Source organism: Epinephelus moara, chromosome 14 (assembly GCF_006386435.1).
Source record: "Epinephelus moara isolate mb chromosome 14, YSFRI_EMoa_1.0, whole genome shotgun sequence".
In the NCBI taxonomy this organism is placed as follows: Eukaryota; Metazoa; Chordata; class Actinopteri; order Perciformes; family Serranidae; genus Epinephelus; species Epinephelus moara.
In genome coordinates this window covers 20,441,453-20,468,452 of record NC_065519.1, presented here as the reverse complement: position 1 = coordinate 20,468,452, position 27,000 = coordinate 20,441,453, and the positions used below count along the sequence as shown (strand labels likewise).

General features: G+C 41.8%; 1 protein-coding gene across 5 annotated transcripts in view; it reads right to left on the bottom strand.

The window, feature by feature from the left end:
* eml1 (EMAP like 1) overlaps positions 1-24,340 on the bottom strand; it is a 75,381-nt gene extending 51,041 nt beyond the window's left edge. Inside the window, exon 1 of one of the 5 annotated variants that reach the window (XM_050061385.1) lies at positions 24,219-24,340. In XM_050061385.1, the coding sequence (XP_049917342.1) occupies positions 24,219-24,246 (28 nt within the window). In that variant the 5' untranslated portion in view covers positions 24,247-24,340. Of the gene's footprint in view, positions 1-5,409; positions 6,109-10,706; positions 10,795-24,218 lie in introns of those variants that run through there. The other 4 variants (XM_050061386.1, XM_050061382.1, XM_050061381.1 and 1 more) reach the window with 4 other exon arrangements.
* Positions 24,341-27,000: the final 2,660 nt, after the last annotated feature.

Sequence of the window (27,000 nt, the reverse complement as noted above, 5' to 3'; positions counted from 1 at the left end):
TCTCATGCACTCACTTTGCTGGTTTTTGCTCTTAATTCCTCTGTACCATCTTCCCTTCCCCAACATGCCCCCGCCTCTTGTCTTGCTGGCACGTTTTGGTTCCCATCATGGTACACTGCCATTGCTGGTAAGGTGAGGGCTCTGCCAGTGTGCCTGTGGGTGTACAGCGTGAAGTGTGGAGCCCAGAGATAAAAGGCCGTTTGATCCAAATCTGAGCAGACATCATTAGCTCAAAAGGTAAATGAACAAATCTCACGAATGAACGCAGGCGAATGGATTTGTTTGGATGGAGAGGCTGGGTGCTTTGAGATGAACACGGGTGTGTGATCATCAGTGTTACAGCGCTGTAAGTGAGCCGGATTTACTTATTAACAGATTTTCTCGTGAGCTTTTGGTACATCAGGAGGTAATGAACAGGGAAGCGCATTAACTCATGATTTTACACTAATGATTGGGCAGGTTTTTGCTACACATTTCATGTGCTCAACATAATTGCCAATCATAGTCCAAAGCATAGCCTTTCAAAAGTTTTTGGACTTAAGTTTATTTTACCTTCCATGCAGCCACTAGCTTCAGTCGTTCTCTGTGTGAAACATTTGCTAATTAGCACTAAATACAAAGTACAGCTGAGGCTGATGGCAATGTCATTACTTCTGCAGTTTGTGATGTTTTGGGATTTTGGGTAGAATAAATATTAAGACTTAGGCTCTCACTACTTTCTGTCATTTTATAGACTTAACAAATGATCAATTATGCAATAATAATAACTGACATATTAATCAACAGTCTACAACATCCATCATAATCCAACCAAGTGAAAATATCTGCCATTTGGGTGTCAAAATACATTTCTTTATCTTTTAAAAGCCAGAAGATGAAGCTTAAGAGGACAGGACGATAGAGAAGCATGTCATATGACTGTGGTTTATTATTGTGTAAAAAAAAGGGTTGCAATTCCTCTGTGAGCAGATATTCAAACTGTAGAGACATGAATGGAAATCAATTACAAATGCGTGAAATCAAACTTCAAAGTTATGGTGAGATTTGGATAAAAGTTGGTTGAAATGTAGCAGCAGTAAAAGTAGTAAAAACAACCACGGCGGCCTTGGAAAGTGATAAATATATCAAATCGATATTTTCCATTCCTTAAGGGCCCTGACACACCAAACCAATGGCTGACTGTCAACCAATGTTGGGCATCTTTAGCCCTAGTTTTTGTGGTGTGTTCGACACTGCTGGCAATAGTTGGCCCTTGCTGGGGGGTTTTTGGGCCAATTCAGTCTGTTGAATTGACGTCAGGGAAGGCAGAGTCCATCAGTGGATGAAATCACTCTGATTGGCGGATGAGCTCGGTGCAGGAGACGAGAAACTTGATTGCGAAATGCAAACAAAGAGCTCAAGTCAAGTCAAGAGGGCATGAGATCAAAACACACTTGTTATATCGCGAAATTATTGTTATACTGCCATGTAGCTCTTTAGCAGAAACAGTTAATAATTGTTAGCATTATTGTTTACTCGCGAACAGTAAATATCCTCTGTTATCGCAACACTGGGTTGTTAATGTGCTAACTGACTAACTAACCAACGTCTTGGAGTCTGTGCTATCAGTCTTTCAGTTTCCCTTTCTGAATGATCAGTACAGACTACTGCTGCCCGCTGGTATGGGGAGTTATTTCCTTTAAGCAGGCACAGAACATACATGCTAGCTGGCCATAGGCTGAAGTTCTTGTGGTGCATTCATGTACAACTTGTTGGCCGAAACACAGGTGCCATGAGGCCTTTGTCACTACTAGTTCTATGATGTTGGTTTGGTGAGTCTGGGCCTTAAAACGAACAAGGATCCTGCTCATCTGATGTCTGAACATTGGTCAATTCTATAAAAACACCAGCAATCTAATTACCAGGCACACAACACAGACTAATCTATTCAAAACTGTCCTCTGCTCCAGGACCAGCAGATTCCAAATGTGATTTCATCGATTTAACACAGAAACAAAAACAGCTTGTCTGAAGGGATCCACTTCCTCCATCAGCTCTAATCAGTGTGTGTGTGTCAGTGTGTCCGAGTGTGTAATGGGGCTAATTTTCAGCTAGCATGAGCTAGCCTCGACCTCCTGAGGACAAAGCATGCAGTCTGCGTGTGTTTCTGCAGTTTAGCTGACCTAGTCTCTGAACATTAGTCTGGTTGGATGCTCCACAACACACGGGCTGAGAGAGAGGCAGAGAGAGAGGCGAACGGATGACATCATTGACTTTTGCTTTGAGTGGATCTGGGTTCAGCTGGACGGCAGCGGCGGAGCAGTATGATATCACTTTGGCCTACAGGCCCTGCACACACACACACACACACACACACACACACACACACACACACACGAGTCCTGCTCATGTGTGAGCACTGCAGCTTGTACACACACACACACACACACACACGCACATCTTAACTAAGGCTCACCCAATTAAGCAGTCTGTTGGAACATCGAACAAGGCGCTGTTCCCTTGCGGTGAAGTTAAGTGTGTTATAGGTTTGTGTGTGTGTGTGTGTGTGTGTGTGAAGTGAAAGAGAGAGAGAGAGAGAGAGAGAGAGAGAGAGAGAGAGAGAGAAAGCAGGGGGGGCTAGAGGTTGGAAAATCCCTGGCAACAGCAGCACGTCTTATTTCATCGACTTTCTCTCTGAGTGGAAACATGACATTGTAAAGGATTACAAACAACCCCGAGTGTCAGACAACTCACAGGCTGTCCAACTGATGACGGTCATGATTGGCCAGAAGTTAAAAAGAGGAATCATTTAAAAGACCTTGGAGGGTGTACTCACAAGCTGACTAAATGCAGACTGAGTGGCCAAAGAGTAGTTTGCATTCTCCAGATTTTAAGTAAAGTAATGTAACATGAAGAAGAGCAGAAAAAGAATGTAGTCCAAATTTGAAGAAGGGCTCGACTGCTCTGACACTAAACTTCTCTCAGCTGTCACCATAACACTGAACCTCGAGGGCAAAACATATTTAACTTTTTACCTCTGCTGAAACTCTATACCTGCCACTACACTGTAATTTCGGAGATTTTTGAAGGTCAGTCATTTCCTCTCTGTGGAAGTCTTAGATCTAATTCTGTTACTGTACAACACCTGCTACGCCTGTTTTTCAGGTCAATCCAGCCGGCCCACCTGAGTTGTTATCGTCTTTGCTGTCAGCACTTTGCTCATCACACAGAAATACAACACTTGAGTAGAGAGGGTGCATTCTCTTCCTTTTCCTCAGTTACTTTCACTTACTTGGAATCAGCTCTTACTATTGTGACATATGGGATGGTGACTCAGTTTTCTAGCTAGAATCAATCTGTGAGCTATTCCTGTTTCCTTGTTCCTGGTGGAACACACCATCAAAAGTGAAGCTGATGTATCATATAATAAGTCATGAAACTAATCGTCATATCTCTCTATTTGCATATAAAATCTTTTAGACATCTTTCACTTTTGGATGACCTAAAACCCAAACTACAAGCTTCTATAACTCATCTCTTCCTCTGTCTGCATCTCCTCTCTTGTGAGGGCTATAAATTCAATGAGGGAAATCCATAAGGGATAAAAGCTTTTAACTGGATTCACCTCAGTGATTCATTAAAGTACTGAGGTACCCAGTATCCATGGAGGGAAATACCTTTGTGTAACTCCACATCTGTGATTTCCTCTGTCAGACAACAGCGCTCCCTCATCCCATCGACGGCTGGTGCTTACACAGCACAGTAAATATTATTGACTTTTTCATTATCCACTGATGGCAATTACATTACTCTGTGCTTCAGCAATGATAGCTTACGCTCACTAACCACCAAACAGTCACTGCAGCTGCCAAGCACACACTGATAAATGTTAGATGCACATTCAAAATAGAGATGTTGGTAAATGGACTTGCACCTGTATCGCAACTTTGTAGTCTTCTGACCACTCAAAGAGCTTTTACACTATGAGTCACATTCACATACACATTCACACACTGCTGGCCGAGGCTACCGTATAAGGTGCCACCTGCCACACAGCTTTAATACGCTCAAACCGATGGAACAGCCACTGGGAGTAATCTGGGGTTCAGTATCTTGATAAAGGATACTCTGGGATGTGGCTGGCTGTTTTATCGCGTTGTGAAATGTATTTAACGTTTATAAATGAACTACATGGTATCAGGTTGGTGCATAGACTAGCACACCGATACCTTGTCCAGCATTTTAGCCAGTATCAGAGGCATTTCCAATACTTGTATCTCTATCAACACGTCAATTAAAAGCAGTGGGGATGCCACACTGACGAGTGCAAGAGGTTACTCCTCTTTCTTATGATATATTGAGTTCTGTCTTCATTTAGCTGGTTCACTGAAGCTCAAATTGCCATTGCAGCTTTGTTTAAAGTCCCTCTGCTACTGTAGTAGTCTCTATTATTGTGTTGGGGATAATCCCCTTTGTGTAGGGGGCTCACTAACTGTAGTTCGCCAGTATGTCGGCAGTGATGGTCCCATCCAACTGAGCAACACTCATTCACATAACTGGAGAGAAAAATCCCTCTGACATGTTTGAGTTATACTCATCCACCTTTTTCCAGCATAGTTTAGTAGTTTTGGAGATAAATCTTACAAGGTTTTACTCTTCCAAAAAGAAACTCATGCTTCTTGGAAATAAATCCTAAACTGATGTCATAATGATGTGTCATGCTGCTTCTCCTTCTTCCCTGAGTCACCCTCTCCCACCCATAACATTAGCAGCATGAAGTATGGTTTCACCTTCTGCCAGCAGATAAATTACATTAGTGCAGCAGAGCAACATGAGCAATGGTGTCCTGTTCTGTCATCCCTGTTCTGTCTTATTCAGCAAACCGATCGCAATCAGCCAACAGGGGAGAAATATATTCATAACATACCGCTCACCACATCAAGCAGAACCAGAGTAATCAGGGCAGCTGCTGTGAGCAAAGGACTGTTCTTCATCCACCCTCTGTCTTTGTTTATTAGCTCTGCTGATGGCTGCTGGCTCACATAGACTGTTGACATTATTCTGGCCTTGATTCCAGAAACTTCCTGCTAATTCGACAGTGTGCTTTTCCCTAAATGCCCTGTGGAGTTGGGGGATATTTTAATTCAAATATGCACCAAAGACTCTGTGTTCAAAGTCAATTGCTTTCTAGAATGACACCGTGTTGAGCTACACAAGAACATACAGACTGCACTCCTTTTTTCACCAAAGCCCTAAAAGCTGGAGCTAAAATAGCTCACATGTCTGCAACACAGACACACAAACACACACATCGACTTGGTGTCAAGTTTAGCCAGTCAGCTGGTGACATGTCAAGTCCAGAGGAACAACATGCAGCCGGGGGAATGGAGGGGATGGGGGGAGGAAGAGTGAGGAGAGGATTAGTTTTACCGTTGCAGAACTGTAGCAGTGATGAGGTGTCATACAAGCTGCTGTAGCTGGAAAACCCGTCCTCCATTCTCGACCTCTGCTCCGCTCCTCTCTGCTCCCTCTGCTATCCACCACTCCTTCACTCTCCTCTCCTCTCTCTGTCTCTCTCTGGTGACTCCCCTCCGCTAGTTTATCGTTCAGTTGGCGTCCAAGGCGCTCCCTCCATTCACTCTGCACGGGTCAGGCTCCCTGGGTGAGTCACCATGGCAACCCATTCACTCCGATTATGTCATGTGAACTCCAACCCCTCTTCTTTTCCTCTTCTTTTCCACCCCCTCTTACAAAAAAAGTCCTGAACTACAGCTGAAAACACTCCCTGCTGAAGAATGACTGCACCGGAGCACCGGAGAGACAGAAGTTCAGAGGCTGCTGGTGGTTTTCTTTCCTCTTGTGCTTGTCCTCTCTTCCCTCCTGCTCCTCTTTTCCCCTCCCTCTGTTCTCCTCTTGTCCTTCTGTCTTCAGCAGAGGCAGCTGTGTGTCGTTAGCTCTCGCTGATCTCCAGCAGAAAAACAGCTTTAAGAGGGCTTGAGCTGAGAGCGCAGGCAGGCTCTGGCACAGGCAGTTACTGTGTGTCCATGTGTGTGCATATATGTATGTGTGTGTGTGTGTGTGTGTGTGTGTGTGTCAGAGGCGGTGTGTGTGCGAGTGTTTAGATAATGCTCGGGACAGCCCAGCCTTCCCCTGTCACAAAGTGTGGACGAGTCAGAGCGCAGGGGGCTGGGCCTGTCGGATAGATCCTCCTCCTCTCGGCTGGTGGGAGAGGAGAGAGGAAGAGAGGAGAGGAAACCAGAAGAGAGGAAAGAATAAAAAAAGGTGAGGACAAAAGAGGTGAGGCGGAGGAGATTAGGGGACAAGGTAGGAGAGGAGAGGGGGAGAAAGGAGGAGAAAGGGAAGAAGAGAAGAAAAGAGGAGAGTGAATTAGAAGAGAGGAAAAGATAAAAGATGTGAGGACATGGGAGGTGAGGAGAAAGAAGGAAAGGAGAGGAAAGAAGATACGGGAACATTGTAGGAGTAGAGAGGAGGAGAAAGAGGAGAAAGGAGGAGAGGAGAGAAAAGGAAAGAAGAAAAAATTAAGAGGAAATGAGAAGAGGAGAGAGGATAAAAGATGCAAGGACAAAAGAGGTGAGGAGGAAGAAGGAGACAAGGTAAGGTTACGAAAGGAGAAGGGAAAAGGGGAAATGAGAAAAGAGGAAAGGATAAAAGAGGTGAGGACAAAAGAGATGAGGAAAAGGAGGAAAGGAGAGAAGGGGACAAGAGAGGAGAGGACAGGGCAGGAGATAGGAGGGGAGGGGAGGGGAGGACAGGAGAGGAGAGGAAAGGAAAGGAAAGGAAAGGACAGAGGAGAGGAGGAGACAAGGTAAGGTAGGAGAAGAAAGCTAAGGAGAAGAGAGAAAGAGGTACAGGAGAGGAAAAAAGAGGAGAGAGAGGAGTATATGATAAAAGAGGAATGTGGAGAGGAAAGGAGCACAGAGGGCAAGGTGGGGTGGAAGCAGAGGAGATGAAAGGAGAGGAGAGCAAAAGACGAGATGAGAAAGGACGACCAATGAGGAGAGGTGAAAAGGTAGGGTAGGAAAGGAGGAAAGAGGAGAGTAGGGAATAAAAGAGGAAAGAGGAGTAGAGGGGCGCAGAGAGGACAAGGTAGGGTGAAAGAGGGAAGGAGGGGACAAAAGCAGAGAGCAGGAAGAAGCAGAGGAAAGGAGGAAACAAGGTGAAGAAGGAGAAGAGGAGAGGAAAGTAGAGGAGAAGAGAACTAAAAGAGGTGTGGAGAAGGAGGGACAGGAAAGAAGTGAAGAGAGGAGAAGGTAGGGTAGGAGAGGAGGAAAGGGGACTGGATAAGGTAGGGTAGGAGAGGAAGTAAGAGGAGAGTATAGGATAAAAGAGAAGCAGAGGAGGGGAGAAATTAGGGTAGGAGATGAGAGGATGATGTACAGTGGGAGAGGATAAAAGGGGAGAGGAGAAAGAAGGAGAGAGGAAAGGAAAGAAGAGTAGCAGAAAAGGGAAGATGGAGGAACTATGTAGTGTATAGCAGAGATGAAAAAATTAAAAACGAAGGAAACCAAACCAATGGCTGGTTCCCAAAATGACTAAGGCTCTGTGGTTTCCTCAGTCAATATATAGCAGTTACTACAGAACGCCCTTCCACACACTGACGTAGAGTCACATGTGTTTGTAATGGTATGGAGTCACACGGGGACACACCACAACAAAACCACCGTCACATTTTCCCCGGCATTTCCTGTAGCCAAACATTCAAAACTCAACATTGCCGGGGGATCTCCACTGTGGCCAAACATGATTACCATTTTGTCCTCTGTCTGTCTTATCTGCCCCGCCGCAGACTGCACAGAGACCGAGGGATCCTTAAAACAAGGACGAGAGGGGGAGAGAATGAAAGGGAGACTAGGGGATTGAGGAAGGAGAGAAATAAATGGGATAGAGGGGGAGGGGATGGAGGAGAAAAAGGAAGAGTGCTTGAGGAGGGTGGGCGGTAAAGAAAGAAGGAGCAAATTAAAAAGTGAGCAGGGTGGGGAGTTTGGCGAGGGGGGAAAAGGGGGATACCCTAAAAAATTGAACTCTAACTGGGGGGTTTTGTGTGTGCATGTAAGGGGGGCCTCTCTGCATTATTTATAATTCAAGCTCGCAGGGAAAAATAATAAGCCTAAAGAGTCTGTGGCCTATATTCATGTGTAAAACATTGCCCCCTTTTCCTGCTAGATCACAAGACGGAGCCGACAAAATCACACAAAGGCAGGGACGCTCTAAAGACAGCAGAGGGAGAGACCATGAAAGGACGCATTTGTTTCTCCCCGTGTTTTTATAGTAGCCCAGCAGGTATGATATAATCTGGCTGTGTGAGGTTGTCTTTGTGCAGGTATCTCTCCTAATATCTAGAATCCTGTCTGGTTTAAAGGTGGCCAGGCTAGATTTGACTTTTAAAGGAAGGATAAAAAGGATGCTGTAAAGCACCTCGCAACAGCTGATCACTTTATGGTTCAAGGCCTCTGTGTTGTTGACCTCGGCGCTTGTATTCTCTCCCTCCTCCTCCTCAGGAAAACACTGCACTCCGCTTCACTTATTACACAATAACATCGGGCCACCAATAGGTCGACCACCCTCACTCGCAGCCAGGATTATGTGAGAAAACAAGGTGCTCTTTGTACGCCAATGTTGCATTTGAGGACTGCAATAGTTGTTTAGTCAAATCACAAGGATATTACATTTCAAAACACGCTGAAAGTAGATTATGTCTTGACCTTCACACCATTTGCACACATTCTTATCTACAGCAATGATGTGGAAAAATGCACCAAGGTGTCTGCATTTATTTTAGATAATATGAAACCACATTTCAGATGTTTTTAACCACCCAAAGGCAACAACGTCTAATGTTTTGAATCAGATACAGAGAGGAATTTCATGCAACTTCTCACCCAGAGTCAAATCAGCACACACTGTAAACATCCTTTGTGTTTTTTGGTCTGCGGATTGTGAGTCATACTGGTGTTTTGTGTGAAGGGGTTCAGATTATTGTAAATCTCATTCTGGGACAGATTTGGGATCTAGATTAGGCAAAGGTCTGGGTTTTGTGTGTCTGCCTCTCAACGCATATGCTCACGTGAGACGAGGCAGCTAAAACTGGGGTATATTCCCCCCAAAATCCCCCCCATGGGTCCCCAAACCCCACCTACTACGCAGCGGGTGGCAGGTGGTGGAATCACTGCTGCTCCGCCACCCCTCCCCTCTCCACACCTCCCTATTGTTCCCCCCCCTTACACCACCCATCAGTGAATTCAGAGGGTGCAACACGCGCACACACACACACACTTACAATATAAACAGGATAGTGCTGTGGAGAGTGTGAGGATATCTCAGATCTACCAGCAAATACTGCAACACGCAATCTGTCTTCACTGTTTTGGTTCACTCTCACAGCTCTCACAGCTTAATTTTCAGCCACAGCAGACACCTGTTTTCAGAGAAAAATCTCTATAAACCCACTTTACACTACCTGCTCACAAAATGACAAAGTTAGCAATTAGCCAGTGAACATTATACCCCTTTTCCACAAAACATTAGCATGTGTACACAGGTCTTTTACACATTGAAAAATCCGCTAAAAACAAGCAATAGAATGCTTTCCCATTGCCAGTAAATTAAAGCTGTGTACACGGCTCTGCAGCAGATGACAATGCCTTTTCCTGTATGTGGGTTTTTTGGGTTTTTGGGGTTTTCTTTTGGTGTGTTATGTTCAATGTCATAGGCAGGCCAGAAAACAGGTTAATAAACAGAAGAAAGCAGCATGGACGCTAGTGAAAACTTTACGGTGGTTACTTCTTTTATGTATCTGTTGCTAATTCAGTCTCGCTTATAAACTCAGTGCAGACTAATTTTGAGCGATGTTTAAACACTGCTTAAGCGGAGACGGAAGGTATTTTGTAATACTGCATCATTGCATCTCGCCAGTTATGGGCTAAAATGAGTGCATTCACCCAGGTGTTGTGTTTCCATCAATGCCAATCATAGCCGTATAAATACCTGTGACCACTGAAGAGTCGTTTTCCTCAGATGTACATGCCAATTGTAACCTTTTCCATTACATTAAAAAGCCAGATGTTAGCTGTTTTTTTTAGGCTTTATGGATCATTTAGCAGCAGAAGAGCCAGACATTCCCCTTCAGGAGTTGGTGGAGACCCAAAACTGAGCTAAAAGAGAGTAACTTTTCCATAACTACTGAATGTGGAAGCAACTGTTTGCCAACAAGTTCACCATATCAACTTAAAAGGTGTTGATAAGTCTGTGTAGACAAAAAATATAAAATCATTGCTGGTTGAACCTCTTAAACTTAACCACTGGCTCCATTTTTACAAAGTTGTGTACACAATGATGTAAAATCTAGAATACTTTCATATAATGTAATGAAAACAGCAATAAAACATGGTGTCTGCCGACTTCAATCAGTGTAAGCATACTGTAACTTCAATAACATGTTGAACAAGTACATATATGACACTATCATATGGTGATTTTAATGCGTTTTGTAAATTTAAAGCAACTTAAGGGGCAATAAGGGGAGAATCAAGAGGTTCAAAAAGGCACATATCATGCAAAAACAATTTAGATATAAATTAGTACAATGTTTTTGTACAACCTGCAGTGTCAATGCCGTTATCTTAGCATATTGCAACTAGCAGAGATTCAGTGTCTTGATTAAGAACACTTAAGCAAAACTTGGCATCAGGCCTCCACTGCTTTCTCACCTGGCCTGCTGACTCTGTTTTTACAGCTTTGGTTCTCAGGAGGCACTTGAAGGTCATATTCAAACTGAGCTCGTTGTTCTTTTTCCCTCTTTTTTTTTTTTTTTTTTTAAAGAAACTGCTGACATTGGTTTTATCCACAGATGATCAGTCAGTCTGTCAGTGGGCCAGGATTATACACAATCAAATCCAGAGCTAAGGAGGAAACAAGGTCAATCCTCTGTATGATCCAGTCACCATCTGTGTGCCTGTCCTGGTTATTGGGCTGTTTTGTGCGTTACACCATGAATTAATCCAACCTGGGGTTTAATGATTCATTAAATTTGAAACAAAATCAGGTGACATATATAATTCTTTACAGTCAGTCCATCTAGTCAGCTAAACACTGTCTTCAATCTTAATGAAAATATTTTAGGCAAGCTGTGTGAAAGTTTGCTCCAGCTAGTTAAACATTACAGTATCCAAGTACCAGATTTACAGATTTAAAGTTCAAGATTTACAGGGGTTCTTAACCGTCCTTGTCAAGATATAGAGAAGTAAGAATAAAGAAATAAGATAACTATAGCTGAGAGTTCATAAATGACTCAAAAGTCAAACATGACATTGGGATTGTGTTTTCACTCAATGATGTGAAAAAACATGCAAAATCTGAAATGTAAATGTAGCAGCAGGTAGCAAAGGTCACCCAATATAAGCTTGTGCCTGGGTGAAAAGGGTGAGCCAACAGGAAGGAGTGATATGAGTGTTATTCATTTATTGCCTTGGTGGTAACAGTAACATGAAGTTCAGAGTCCAGTCCTTTTGCAGACTCAGTGCCTTACAAAGACGCTGTAAAAGACTCACACAAATTTTAGACCTAAAATAATCTTTTGATAGACATAGCGGTATAGCTCTTAGGATGACAATTCTGTCATAACCAACAATTCCTCTAACAACAAAGGATTGCCATGAGATTTGGTACACATGTTGATGCCATCATCAAGTTAAAATTTTGTTTGTCCACAACTTTGATTTTTTATTTTTTTTTTAAATACCTTGCAATACCATGCAATTGATAGCACGCTAACACGCCAAGTGAGGTTGTGAAAGTAGCAAACGAACATATTCATCAGCATGTTAGCATTGTCATTTTTAACATGTTGTGTGCTGATGTTAGCATTTAGCTCAAAGCAGCGATGTGCCTGAAAGACCGGGCCTCCCTGGTGTAGTGGTTAGAGCACTCGTCTTCCATGTGGTCCAGAGTTTGAATCCTACTGAGATCAACGTCGACTGTATGAGGTTCCCACAGTCGAAACCAACGGGATCAAATTCCTTAAGGAAGTCCTCCACGGGGGTGCATCTCAAGGCCATTGTCGACGGGAGTTTCCAGAAGTAAAAGTGGATTCAGTGATGTACCTAAATTGTAGCAAACTCTTAGGCCCCGATCACACAGGATGTGTTTTAGCAGCTGGATGCGCCTTTTTGCAATTGTTTTTATTGGGAATGAAGCTTTTTGCATGCATTTTTTGCGTTGTGACCCGCCTGCTGTTTTTGCCGGACCACTCTGAACTCCTTGAGTTGAAAAAACTTCAACTCAAAGCGGAAAAACGCACTACGTCATCTTTTTTCCCATTGTCCGATTGGATGATTTGAGAGGTGGCGGGTCCTATGTGGTGGTTACAACAACAAGTATACAGTTGGTAATCAACGGAGGAGAAACCGGTGGTAGCGGCTGCTGGATACCCAGAGCTGTCAAATGGCTAAAATGAATAAAATTACAGTACACTGATTACACAGGAAGGTTAGAATAAGGAGGTGAGTCTGTGGTTGCCTGGCAACAATAAAAAGGTGCCTTCTATTGAATATAAGTGTGCATATTACTCATGGACAAGAGGCTCGTGCTTGTGACAGTGTGAGATGTAACATCAGCTAGCTCAGTGCTGCTCGGTGAGCTAACAGTAGATTCGAACTTCCATCTGTGCAGTGATATGGTTGTAGTTCAGTACAAAGAAAATAGTTCCTACATGAAACTCTCAACAAGGTCTGTGGATTATCTTGAGTCACCGGGTCAGGATTTCTGGAAAGAGACGTTGCTGTTTTCTGTTTAGGTTTTTTTTTTCATTTTTGGAATGTCAAGCACCACAAGCTGAGCACCATTATGATTGAGAGAAGGCAGACATCTTTACCGTCGATATTGCCAACACATGGCAACTCACACCAAAACAATCTAGACTGATAAATAGCTCTACAGGTAAGGGGAAAAATATGTATTTTTAAATGTCTATTCTATGTCCTTAAATCCTGTCCCACTATTTTTATTCTCTATTTTTTTTCTCTTTTAAATCTACAGTTTGTGTAGGCCTATCCTTTTCCTTCATACTAAAATGACCAACTTCCTCCATTGCTACTGAACATGGCAGTTTTATCTTTTCGTATCTTATCCTACCTGAGGCTTGAGTAGATAAAACCAAGATCAATTCTCAAGGGGTGACAGTTTGACATCTCATAACAGCAGCTGTGCTATTGATGCACCTAGATGGCGAGAAGAGTCCAGAGCAGCAAAGGATGTAATGCTGTCCGTGACTGACAGGTTCACTCTTTCTAATAACTCTCCGGACAGGAGAGCAGAGATAGAGACAGGGGGAGATAGATTGAATGTGAGAGCGGAGAGTATATCAACGGAGTGACTGTTGGAAATACATCATTTCCCACCTGCTGGAGGAAATAACCCGTCATTTCTAATACATGCTTATCAGTGTGGGCGCAGAGTCCAGACTAAAACACATTTTATGACACTGAATTATGAACTCATTACTCACCATGGTTTCCTCACAGCAGACATTAGCGTCAAGAATCTGAAGTAAAGAGACTGCCTATGACGGTGCGTCAGTGCTTTCAGCTGATGTTCAATTTATCAAGGTGTAGTCCAACAATAGCAGAAAACTGACAAGCCACTATCTTGTGTGTGTCTGTGTGTGTCTGTGTGTTTGTTAGAGAGAGAGAGATCAACAAAAACCCATAAAGAACTGTTGAAAGTTTTTGTCATCATGAATTATGTGGAGGAAATGTGACCTACTTTCAATGAGGGGGGAGAATCCAACAGAGTGATAATGTTTCGTTCACAGCTCTGCTTCAAAGAAAACCAGAGACGGCTGCATCATGCAGAATATGAGGACTCTCATAGCATCATATGCCGGACTCAGACCCACGACATGATCCATGATCTGTGTCTTATCCCAATGAATAATCTATCCTCTTACCTGCCATTAGCATTACATCATTAATGTAAGAAGCTAAATAAGCCTATCGAGCTATAGTCATGTTAGCGAGCCTATGGAGCTGTAGGGCCAGATTAATGCTACCTTTAGCATGCTAACGACCTCACAATGACAATTCTAACATGATGATATTTAGATATTGATGCTTACCATGTACACCATCTTAGTATAGAGTTGTAGCAGGCTAACATTGGCAAATTAGCACTACACAGTCAAAAGTCAGCTGAGTTGAAAAAATGTCATTAGTTTTGAAGGTATTTGGTCATAAAGCAAAGCATTGGGCAAATTTAAATTATTACCTCATGTTGGAGCTAGATGGAAAGTCGGGAGGTCACCAAAGTTATTACAATTCATCCAGAAGTAGACATGAACAATGGATATATAAAGAGCGTTGCATACAACATCTGAGCAGGGCCCCATTAGTCTTATTAAAGTTTTTCAGTCAAAACAGTTCAACTTCCCCAGGAATAAAATTACCTGGATCTTCTGCATTGTAGGGCCCATAAAGCAGAAGCACTATAGACTTTCGCCAGCGGAGCGGCTAACTTCTAATTTAGCCCTCTGCTAACCTGTCAGAGGATAAACTGATTTAACTGACTGATTGACTGATTTAACATTTTTTAAATATTATCGGACTGAATGGATCAAATCCCACCTATTAAATAAATAATTTCTTGGGGGTTGTGACACTCAAAAAAATGTATCTGCTCATTTACAGACATCAGTTTCACAATATAAGTCTATTGGAAGGAATATATTTTGGGCCCAAGCATCATATGACAGACTCTGAAGTTGTAGTTCTATTATTTGGCCACTACGAAAATTGGCTTCAAAGTCCTGCACTGTTTCTGTGAGCCTGATATGAAGATGTGCACAAAATTTCATGGCTATCCAGCAGTTGTTAATATATTTTACTTCTAACTACTCTTAACTACAAATGTCAACCAATGTTTTGTAGCTAAGGCTACAAGAAAAGTCAGGGGCTCACCAAAATCATTAGGATTCATTGCCTGGGAGCTATATTTGTTACCAAATTTCATGGCAGTCCATTCAATGGTTGTTGCTATCCATAAATTAATATTGCATTGAACCCAGCAGTCGACTAACAAAGCTTCCTCCAGCATATCAGTGCAGAGAAACAAGGTTATAGGATGAAAGCAAATGGCAGCTACACACTGCCGTGCACTTGTGTTTTGGGCCACACAAGCAACAGCAATGCCAAATAATGATGTTATGGTTCACGAAAACTGGGTCACCACTTGTGTTTTTAGTGCAGTCTTTTGGTCATGGCCTCTAAGAGTATTATGCATGTAGAAATCCCCTGCCAGACTCTGTAATATCTACAAAGACCCACATTTATGAATTTTAGAGAAAGAGGGAGTCATGGGAGTGTATTTGCCAGAGTCACTGTGATGCAATTATGCTTTTTAAAGATTTTAACAGCAATTCTGTTTCTTACCCTAAAACTGGATCGATTTGCCTTTTCAATAACAACACTGTAGGGCTAAAATTGATCTGACTAATGCTTGATCAGCACTTAAATGCTTAAATGAAATCTGTAAATGCAGACCGTGATACGGTGCTGTGGCTGCAGGCATTGTAAGATAAACATGACTATTGGATTCAAGGTGAATGATAGTGAAAGTGTTTGGTGGCTGGGGCTTAAAAAGAAAAAAAGCCCTATCCCCCGTTAAGTCTCTACGGATGTCGTGTCAAGACAGACTTTGGGAGAGAGACAGACATGGCACGTGAGTGTAGAAGAGGAGAATCTGCTTTTGGGCTGTAAATAGCTCCTAATCCTGAGGCTGTAGAGCAGCGTTACATGTCCTACTCTAGCTCCTCTTTTCTGTGTTGGGGAATATATAACCCTGTCAGTCACAGATCAAACAGCACTGAAGAATTCACCACCACGACTTGTATAATATAGTATGCTGGTTCTCCCTATAGCACAGCTTCATTGGTAGCACTTCATGATGACTGACAAACAATCAGGGCATTCAATTAAGCAGGGGTGGAAAGAGTTTTCTCAAGTAAATGTACTGTAAGAATTGCTTGAAACTCTACTCGGATAAATGTAAAAAGGAGGTTAGTTAAAATGTGTTCTGAGTAAATGTTACTATTATATTCTTAAAAGGACGTGATGATGTTATCTGATAGAACAATTAAATTGAAGAACATCAACAACAACATAAAGTGTATTAACATATTAACTTTACACTAGTGCAACAACATTACATCGTCCCTGGATGGTGACCGTACATGTCCAAACCAACACTAAATTCCTTTTCTATCAGACATTTGCAGCTGGTGCATACAACTTGATAAATTATAAATATACAACCACCTTCCTCAGTGCAGCCTTACAAGAATTAACCAGAAAAGAGACATTTACACAAATAAGCACTACCAATAAACAAAAAGAGCTATGGGCACTGTAGCAGAGGGTGCAACAAGCATTATTAGACTACAGAAATTAAGTAATCTAACTTTAACAATAATAATTATTATTGTCAATGTTGTCTGAAAATCATTCTATGAGTCTTGTGCGGCGCAAAGTCCTCCAAAATCTCCTCCAGGTTCAACTCTTCTGCTTGTTCTTTGTTAGTGCATAATAAAACAAGTCCACTCAGTCTCTCTGTAGGGCTGCCACGATTAGTCGACTAATCGATGACTAATCGACTATTAAAATAATCGGTGACTATTTTAGTAGTCGACTAATCGGTTTGAGTCATTTTTCATAGAAAAGTACTATAAAAGTACCCCAAAATACTCTTACTGCAGCTTCTTACGTTCAGATATTGGCAGCTTTACACACTCTCCCGTGACAGTGAACTAAAACCCTTTGGCGTGAATATGAAACAAGACATTAGATGACGTAATTTTGGGGTTTGGGCGAGACAGACCGACATTTTTCAACATTTTAACACATTTTTCGATGAAATGATTAGTCGACTAATCGAAGAAATAATCAACAGATTAGTCGACAATGAAAATAATCGTTAGTGGCAGCCCTACTCTCTGTCCCACCGCACTATTCAAAAAGGTTTTGGGCTGAATAGTGTTTGGCAGTCAAAGCTATGACAGACATTACTGTCAAACACAGCAGAAGGGCCTCACGCACGTCAGTGACGGCAGTGGTTCCACAGTATATGTAGAAGTCACCACTGGAAGATCTACAGTGAGCATATTAGCACTTAGCTGGTATTGTAGAGTCCATTCCTCAGCAAGAAAGCAAAGAGAAGTTAGCTGGTTCACTAGCAGTTGAACAAACAGCACACAGGCCACTGTGGGTCGTAGCCTTAGGCAAAATAAGAGAACTCTTGAACTCTAAAATTTTACTGTGTGCTTTCTACATTAGCATCTCACTTCGCCTCCCATTGCAGAGCTCCCAAAACTGGCTTTCTCTACATCTGGTATGACTGACAGGCGTCAAGGCTTTTAAATTTATCACTTACATCCTGGAAATCTCAGTAACTGCTAAAGACAGTCTTTTTTGTCATGGGTGAACACCTATCTTTTAGATACAGTAACACTCATAATAATACTTAAACACTAACAGGTCACCCAGTGCATTACAGTATTTTAGCTCCGACCAGCTTGCACCTGTTGTTTAGGCAACTTTGTAGACGTGTCTGATTAGGGTCACTTAGTGTGATCGCCAGCCGGTGCTTTTAATCACTGATTAACATAGATCTCACTTATGTCAAGATACAGTAACGCTAATGGTTTGCTTTTACTTGTTTTTTACTGTTAACAAACTGCTAGGCCCGGCCCAGTTGCAACTGAATCTCTCCTGCACCGACCAATGAATGTTAACATTTGCCAAAGTGGTGCCTTTTCAAGAGTGTCGTCTCTGTATAGCTTTGCTCTCCTGCAGACACAGGATACCAGCTTCTTCATTGCTTTTGCTGCTGATTTGGCTCCCTTCACGTCTTTTTAATGTGACTTGTTTTTACTCTGCAATGGATGCAACATTAAATGTGGCAAAGTACAATACTTGAGATAAGAAATAATAGCCTGGCTCTGTCCAAAAGAAACAAAACAGCATCTATCAAGGGCAAAGTTCTTGTTTCAATGTTGGGGGAAGGAGGTGGCACAAATAAAATCAGGATATTTGGGAGTTTGAGCATCTAACACTTATTCTTTTGCATTCTGGTGAATTTTTATGCAGCGATTTTTGCCGTTTCTGCATCAATTTATGGTGTAAACATCTTTAAATGTATCAAAATATAAGTCCTCTGCTTCTTAATGCTGCTATTGGGGGGGCAATGTAAATTCTAAATATTGAGGGGGACATTGCCTCCAATGACAAGTGATAATACATATTTAATCTTTACTGGGTAGTAACACTTAGCAGTCCAAATAAAGTGAGACTGAATGACCAAATAAGTAAATTGTTAGGTGACATGCAGACAATTTAATAGTGTTCATCCCTCAAATGTGGAATGCCTTGTAGGGTGAAAATGTAAACTCAAGACCAGCCCCAGTAGTTTGTATACAATATGTGACCCAGTTTTAAGGGTAATCCACCAAAACCGACTCCCACAACCAGCACTGTGTCACCAAAATGTGCTTTTCAGAGATGAAAGGTTCACCTTTTACTGAACATAACTATCAGAGTAAAGTTTAGTCGAGTAATATATATAAAATCACAAATCACACAATCTGCCTAAAAGGGCTTTACAGTCTGTGCACCTTATCCTTGGATAAGGAAAAACTACCCAAAGAAATCCTTTAAAGGTAAAGGGAAAGAAACAAGAAAGGCAAAAGAGCTGGGCTCCTTCTTCCAGGATGGAGTGGGCAGACATGCAATAGATATTGTATATGTGCAGAGAGCAGGATTAGATTTTCAGTGAGCACACATGCAGACACTTTGAGATGACTGACATGAGCAGATAAGCAGGCAGGCGAGGAAAAAAGCAAATGGACAGAAAGAGGGACACTCCTTCTGACATGCAGAATGTGCCAGTAAATGGGATCTACTGTATTATTCTGCACAAAAGTACGACATTCATAACATCGTGGCGCCATTTCAAATCACATTGTGGGTATTACTTGAGCCTTTATTGCTTCTGTGTCAACCTTTAATATCTCTTCCCGCCTCCTTCCTCACTGCCTGACCTCCTCGCCGTTACACTAATGATGCCGCAGGAGTGGGAAAGAAGGGTTACAAGCCACATTGACTTCTCTACATCTAATCTATATGTTAATGAGCCATAACTTGGACACGGAAGTGGAACAGGAATGTTGTTCAGCTGACTGCAGCCCATGGAAATATACTAATGTGATTGATACTGTATATATCCATTAAAAAGCAGGAAACAGCCAGTTGCAGGTCAGTGGGAGATGTTATAATTTGTCAAGCCTCTACGACTGTAAAAACAGTCCATTTATCTGAATACACCTGGTCACTACTATGAAAATCCAACCGAGCTATAGTGTGCAAAATGGACTCACACTGTGTATCCCAGAGTGTGCAGGGCTGTGTGTTCTCTCAAGCGACGACAACATTAATCACATCTGACTTGGCTGCTGATACATCCATGTACACCCTTCCCCCATTTCCTGAACAACCAAGAACTCTGCTCTACTCTTTCTCTCTAAGCCTGCACTGCACATATACCGTATACATTGTTCAATTTCATATGATTATTTTGCTTTACTGGTCATTTTAACTACGTCTCTTTGTGCACTTGCTTGTCTCTCCTCTCCTGTTCCTTTCAAAGTCACAGCAACTCAGCCCCTCCGATCAATACAGCCTAAAATAAACTCTGCCGGGGAAATCTGGCGTCTGCTGCAGACTTTACTCTAATGCATGTATTGTGGCAGTCATGCTCTTCCCTGTGTGTCTCACACACACAAAAACTGCAGGTGACTGTGCTCAAACCTGTCTCAAATGACCCATTTCCAGCCTGTCTGCGAACATGAGGAATAGGTTTAACATCAGCAAAGCTACTTGTCCTCATATTCAGGGCACAGATGGAGGGCTGACGTCAGTGGGCCATGATGCCGTCTTCATCTCTCATCTGCATTTCTGAACACACTCACTCTGGCGTGCACACACACACACGCGCGCGCACAAGTCTCCATGTACAGCATCTGTATTGCAGGCGGTGGCAGCTGCATGGTTTTCTATCAAATAAAGACTTGTCAGCACCTATTGGTGTCCCCATAAGTCTCAGTTATGACACATGGCGACCAGCCCTGCTTTTCATTTTTCACCAAACTGATCTCCTTGGAGACAGCCACCACCCGCCTCACTCCTCGCCCCTTCATCCCCCCATGTCTCCCTCTATATTCCTTACTTCCTATCTTCCTTTTTCTTCTCTCATTTCCTACTCACAACCCTTTTGTCCCATATAATTTGCTCCACTTTTACACCTTATCCCCTTTTTGTATCCCCAGCCCAGTTTTAATCCCTTTTTCCCCATTTAACTTCCCATTTTTCATGACCCTGAGTTTTTCCTTCCCCCATCATCAGGACCACATTTCATCAAATATGCTAGTGCTGCCACCTGCAGGACACTCGCTGAACTGCTGCTGCTGTTTATTTTGTCCCATGCCTGATAAAGCTGACAGTAAAATCATACTCTGACTATCAGCATCTAGCCTAATTGTATTATGTCATTGCAATGTTCAAATTTAACCATCAATTCTAAATACACAGTCGGAAGAGCGCAGGTTAATACAATGAAATTAAAAATGGCTGAATTCTATTTAGCTGTTTCATTTTCTGGTCCTGGTATAATGTGCATGCTGGCTGTCACACCGTCATGGCTTACTGGGACACTTGAGTACAACAAGCCCATTCTTAGTGTTAGTAACACCTCTGCTTTTCCTGCTAAAACGAATGAAAATGGCTGCTGTGAGAAAGACCTATTTCCTAAAACTTAAAAAAACTAGTTAAGTTATGTTATACATACGTACAACACATAATTTGAATAAAATATACAGCTGGTATGAGAGGGGTTAAAGACTCTGAACACTCTGAAACACCCATGGGTGTTTTCAGTTATTCCGGCTCATTAAACCTCTGCTCAGGTTGAAGGTAGGCGGGAAATCTGATGGGAATGTATGAGGTCACAAAACTTGCATTCCTGTGGTGTCAGAATAATCAGAAAAATGAGTTTCCACATGGTAAAATTCACGTAAATGCCCCCTCAAGTGTTGTTGAAATATTTGGTAAATGAGTCACCAAGCTAAAGTCGCTTATGCAGAAACATAGTGGATGAAAGTAAATGTTTGGTTGACGGTAATAAACGTTTTATTAATTATTGAATGTCAAATTTTGCTCGCATGTAATTTGCTGTCTACAAAGAGTCACTGAGATTAGTTAGAAAACTTATGTATTAGCATTAGTCAGGTAAAGCAATATTTTAGTAGTTTGAGGGGAAGTGCTGGTACAGCAACAAGTCTCGGACAAAATCACCTCATAGTATAAAGCTTCAGACTGTTATTGCGCTATCTAAATGCATGGAGCATGAAAATTCAACACATCTTTTTTTGTAGCATTCATGTTGTTTCCACATTAGGACTTAAAACTCATGAACATGCCAAAGTCTGAAGAACGACCTCCCAACTTGAAAAATAGGACCATCCGAGGAGCACGTGAATGCAGCATTTATCTACACAGGAGAATGAAAAAGGTGTAATTTGTCTCGCACTTACAGGTATAACAAAGCTAACAGGAGACTCAGAAAGATGTTATTGAATATAATAGAGCCATACATGCCCTATTTCAACAAGATGTTGTCTCTATTCCACATGTCATGGCATATTATGATCAGTTTGTAAACGACATTGAAGAAAGGTTTTAATGTGAATAAGGTTAAAGAGGTGTCCTTCAAAATAATTCATAAACATTACCCTGCCAATCACTACGCAGAAATATAAAAATGACAACAATGTTTTACACCATTTCTGGCATTATTTTCACACCAGGAAATTCTGGAAGGCCTTTTGTAGATTTGTCATCTCTAAAGACTTTAAACTATCATGGAAAAATGTGGTGTTTGGTTTCCTCAAAAACTACAAAAAGAAGACAAAACTTTTTTAGAATTAATTTGGTAAAGATTTTGGCAAAGTATTTTATCCATAAATATATTTTTGCAATAATAAACCTCATCTTGGTGTTTTTCTGAAGGATGTTGGACACTACATGAAACTGCTCTTTGATTCAACCAACAAAAAGGCTATTAAGACACTTCGCCTTATAATATTTTTGTGTGCTATGGTATCCCCCTGGCTTTCTGTTATTGTTGTGTTTGTACACTTTCAACTTAATGTTTTTACACTCTGTTGCTTAAATAAAGAACATTTAAAAACTATGTTAATTGAATACAGTTTATAGTACATGTCCACATATAGTTCAGTCCCTGAAAAGAGGTCTCATCAACTAAAGTTAGCTTAACTGAAAACACCTTTGGTTTAGTTGTTCAGCACATTTAATATTATTTTGAACAAAATTTGGACATAATGCATTCAGTGTTTTTGCCTGAGGGCACCAGCTTATTAACTGAACGTGAAACCTTCCCCATACTTCACTCTCTGGCTACTAGAATAGCCTACTTTTCCAAACAGTTTATCTCTACAAGTGCAGTGTTTGCTAACGAGAAGCGGGCGCCATTCTGTTTCCTGTTTTGTAAAAAGGAGGGCTGAAGATAATAAGATAAAACGGTAAAACTAAGCAGTGCTGATAAAATATGAACCGAGATTCGGTTTCTGCGTCGTGTATTTCTCGCCTAAAATGTTTCCAGAAACATATTTCAGCTTACCTTTTGGCTGCAATTCGAAACCGTTCACTTCCAGCCGGCCGCCATGTTGTTTCGCTAAACTACCAAGTTCGCATTGTGTCACCCACCGGCAGGGGCGGCGCGGTGCATTCTGGTCCTTGTAGGTTTTCTACCTCTTGAGCAAAAGCGACGACCACAGCCTTTTTCCATTGTTTTCTCTGGTCACATAGCACCAATTTCAAAAGTATTTGCGTCTTTCTACAGCAGAGAAAGCCCAGTTTATGAAAAAACATTCTTTCCAGCAGTCAAATACTTCTTAAAGTTCTGTTTCCTTCAGATAAAGATCTTCATTCCCAAATATCCTTGGTTGGCCCACCGATGTATTGCATACAAACATATGTTCTTACATTATGAAAAGGCTGTTTGTCAGAAATGTAGTGTAAAGCTGGAAACACTGATTTCAACTCCTTAAAATTACACTAGCTACTGTGCCATTTTATCAATTTGTTGAGTTTAAGGGGTTCTTCTACCAGTAAGTAAATCACAGTGATTCGGCTTTAACATTTTGATGCAATTTCCTGGCAAATCCGTTAGAGTTATGATATGATAGATAATGGAGGTGTGGTCAGCAGCCCGTCAAATGCAATAACCACAATCTTGGCAGCTGCTGCCAAGGCTGTGGGGCCTGTAATTGACAGCATCAAACAGTTTTCATACTGCTGAGTCATGTTTGATCAATCTGAGAAGAGAATCATGCACAGCCTGAGCCAGAGAGGAGAGGAAAAGGAAAAAAATAGTAGGCTAGATAAAAGGACAAGGAGAGATGAGATAGAGGAAAAGGGCAAGAGACTGCAACGTGTGTGACTGTGTGAGTGAGTGCAAGAACAAGACAAGAGGAAGGTTTCTATTTATAACTGATTGTTTCTGTTAGTCTGTCAGCAAGGCGGTAGTAAGGGCTTCAGCTCTCTCCTCTCTTGTGGGAAATGACCCTTAACTTAATGCTTAACCCCACACGCACACACACACACACACTATACATGTACGCTCACGAAACACAAGCAGACACCTGCACATACACACATCTTTGTACCATTTGTCCGTTGCAACCCTGGAACAGTCAGGTCACACGCAGCTCTGTTGTATCCACACATGTGACACAAGGTACAACCACCTTCCTACCTCCATCTATCCTTTCCTCGCTTCTCTCCATATCTCTGATCCAAACCCCTACAGAGTCACTCTGCATTATTTTCATGAAACCAGGAGGATTTCTCTCCAAGTTTCCATATAAGGGCCCAAACTGAACCAGCTCCTCTTTGCAGCTGAATACTTGCCGGGTGAGCTGTCCCAGTGGAGGGCTTAGACTAAAACAGGATGGACCCCCTTCCTCAAACAGACACACACAGACAGACATGCAAATCCAAACAATTTACAAAGATGTATGCACAGATAAGCGTCCCATATATCTCTCCCAGATGTATGCACATGTGCACAAGAGAACAGTACGTGCTCAAGCTTTTCCTCACCCATTGGGAGCCCCTCACAGTCAGACATGGCCACAGAGAGAAGAGGATCAGGAGAGTATCTTCTAACTTCTTCTGAATCTGTGACTCCTTAGTTTTACGGCAGTATCTCTGGTCAAACTCTCTGTTTTAGGCTCCACACTGTCACACACACTCTCTGTGTTTAGCTTACTTACTTTACTTTCTGTCTCCTTGTCCTCCCCCTTCTCTCTCTCCCTCTCTCAACAATCTGACCAGTGGCCAGTGGATATGCCAATCAAGCATCGCACACTATGCTATTGGATACTAAATTTGTAACTAACAAACCTCCCATGGGATACTGTTTCCCTTAGATATGACAGGCCCTTTTAGATAGGATTTCATTGACTTCTCATGTAGCTACAACACATATCTTGCCAGTAGAAGAAAATAAAAGGCAGAAAACGGTTTTATTTTGTGTATCCTGCAACAAAACAAGAAGGCAGAGCTCTTGCTTCACAAACTCAGACCATGTAATGGTTGTTTTCCAGTAGATTTTTCTCCATATCCCTTGAGCCTGTAACAGAAAACACAGAAAGTTCCAGTAAACTTCTTATCCCTTGAGAGACAGGTTGGCCAAACCGTGGCATTTTTCCAGAAAAGCTCAGGGTTTTTTAAGGCAGTAGTAGCTTTTCTTACCTGTAGGGGGCGCTTGTGTTTCATTGAATAGCAGCGTGCTCACATGAGGAGAAATCCTTTGTTGTCTCCAGTTGCTCCAGCGCCTGGATACCAAGAAATTTCCAGGGTCAAGTGACTCTGTGCTGATTCTGACAGCCAAACTTAATCTCAATGGTCTGTTTTATATCTAATAAATAGTCCGGAGTCCAAGTTTACGAGGAGCTGCACTGCTGCTGCCAATTTCTACTGAGCACAGACAGGCAGGGAAGCAGAAAAACAGAAAGTTCTTCCTTTGGTGGAGAGACAAGAAGTTAAGAGGCAACATAAAGAAGAATCCATGATGGAAGGGAATCAAAAATTGCAGCCAGCTTCGCCTCTCCTTCTAAAGTCTTTTCATAACGGAGGAAACAAAGAAAAGTGCTTGCCAGGCACTTGGTAATGCTGTGCAGATTACTGGCCCACTGGAGCGCACAAATGTTCCTCAGAACATACTTAACATACTGTGCAGCTTTGATTAAGCTTGTCGCCAACTTTTCCGAACCCTCATTCCTGAATTACTTTTCAGCTTACTCAGCTGACCCTTTGTCACTTGACTAGGAGGATTATCACGAGGCAGAGGTTCAGCATGTGACCGGGCAGGGTCAGACGGTAGACTTGTCAAGTGAGACCAGTGTCACAGAGGTGAAGATTTAGTGCCTGTGACACGGGTTATCTTGAGATTTTGAGAGGACACAGGGGATGAGATGTTGGAGGAGCTTCTTGTTCAATTATCTGTCCTTCAGACCTGTCAGTGCCCCCCACCCACCCACCCCCCTCTAATTTAACACAGCACCCCAGCCTTCACACCATGGCCAGCTTTGATGTTTGATCTCCAGTTCTTGTTTGCAGAAGAGCTCGAAGGCCCTTTTGCAAACGTAACCCAAACCTTCACCCCATAAAGACCTCTCGACCCCTCTCACTCGGGCAAACAGAAAGTGGACCATCCACCACTCTGACTGTTTTTACGCGCTAATGATCGCATGCAATTACTTTGGCTGAGGTAATATACCCCAGAGTATCCAAAACGGTGCCCAAATGATGCTTAATTAGATTGTAAAGTGGTTTAACATGAGTTTTCAGGACTTATCTTGCATTGGTTATAAACAACGCAACATTACCAGCACACAAGAAATCAGGTTATCGGGAGAAGTCAGGCTGAAGCAGGACATTGAGGACAAACTTAAAGTTAACACTTAAAGTTGGAGATCTTACCTAAATCCATTAGGCTTATTACTGCAATCAGTTATAAATATATTACAATAATAAGACAGCTCCAAGATCTGTTTGCAAACTAAAACAGATGCTACAATAAGACATAAAAGGAACAGTAGCAACTGAGTGTCATCAAATGGTGGTATAAGGTAATTAAATATTAGTTTAACAGTTTATTAGCTGTGAGGAAAAGATTCACAAATCAAAAGACAGCAAAGTTAGTATCCTATACACAGAAGGACTGCCATCATTAATCAAAGTGACAATTAAAGTATTTATTAAACACACAAGAGTACAATGATTAACAGCCTTTCAGTTTTAGATCATTATGAGTCATGTCCATTGTCTGGAATGCAGGAAAATAATTTATTTCTCTTTAATTAATGAATGTAACATGTTGACTTCCAACTTCAGCTAATTTCTGAGCCAACTGCCAAAATCACATTTTACAAGATTTACTGAATCAGAAAGAAAGTTTTTTTTGTAATATTCTTGTCAAGTTTCTAAACTGCCACCTTAAATGCACACAGTGGTGCTTCAAGGTGGCATAGATATTTTGAAAATTTTAGGGTTTTATGTTGTTATGTTACATTTTATGTTGTTGTAGTATATAAGATAGTTGAAAACTATGTCAGTATGGGAGTTAAGAAATTGCATACTGATATACTTTGTTTTTTTAAAAATGTTTTATTACTAATTAATAATTTTGAGTTCCACAACAATCCTGTTTTAATGTGTTATGTATCTCTACATGTTAGCCGATTCCTTGTTCTTCAGGAGGTGGTTGTTCTTCTCCTTAAAAAGACAAATATGCAGTTTTAATTTGAAGGAGTAGCCTACATTGATTGTAAGGAACAAAACATTTACTGGGAATGAGCCTTCTAAAATTAAAGGATCG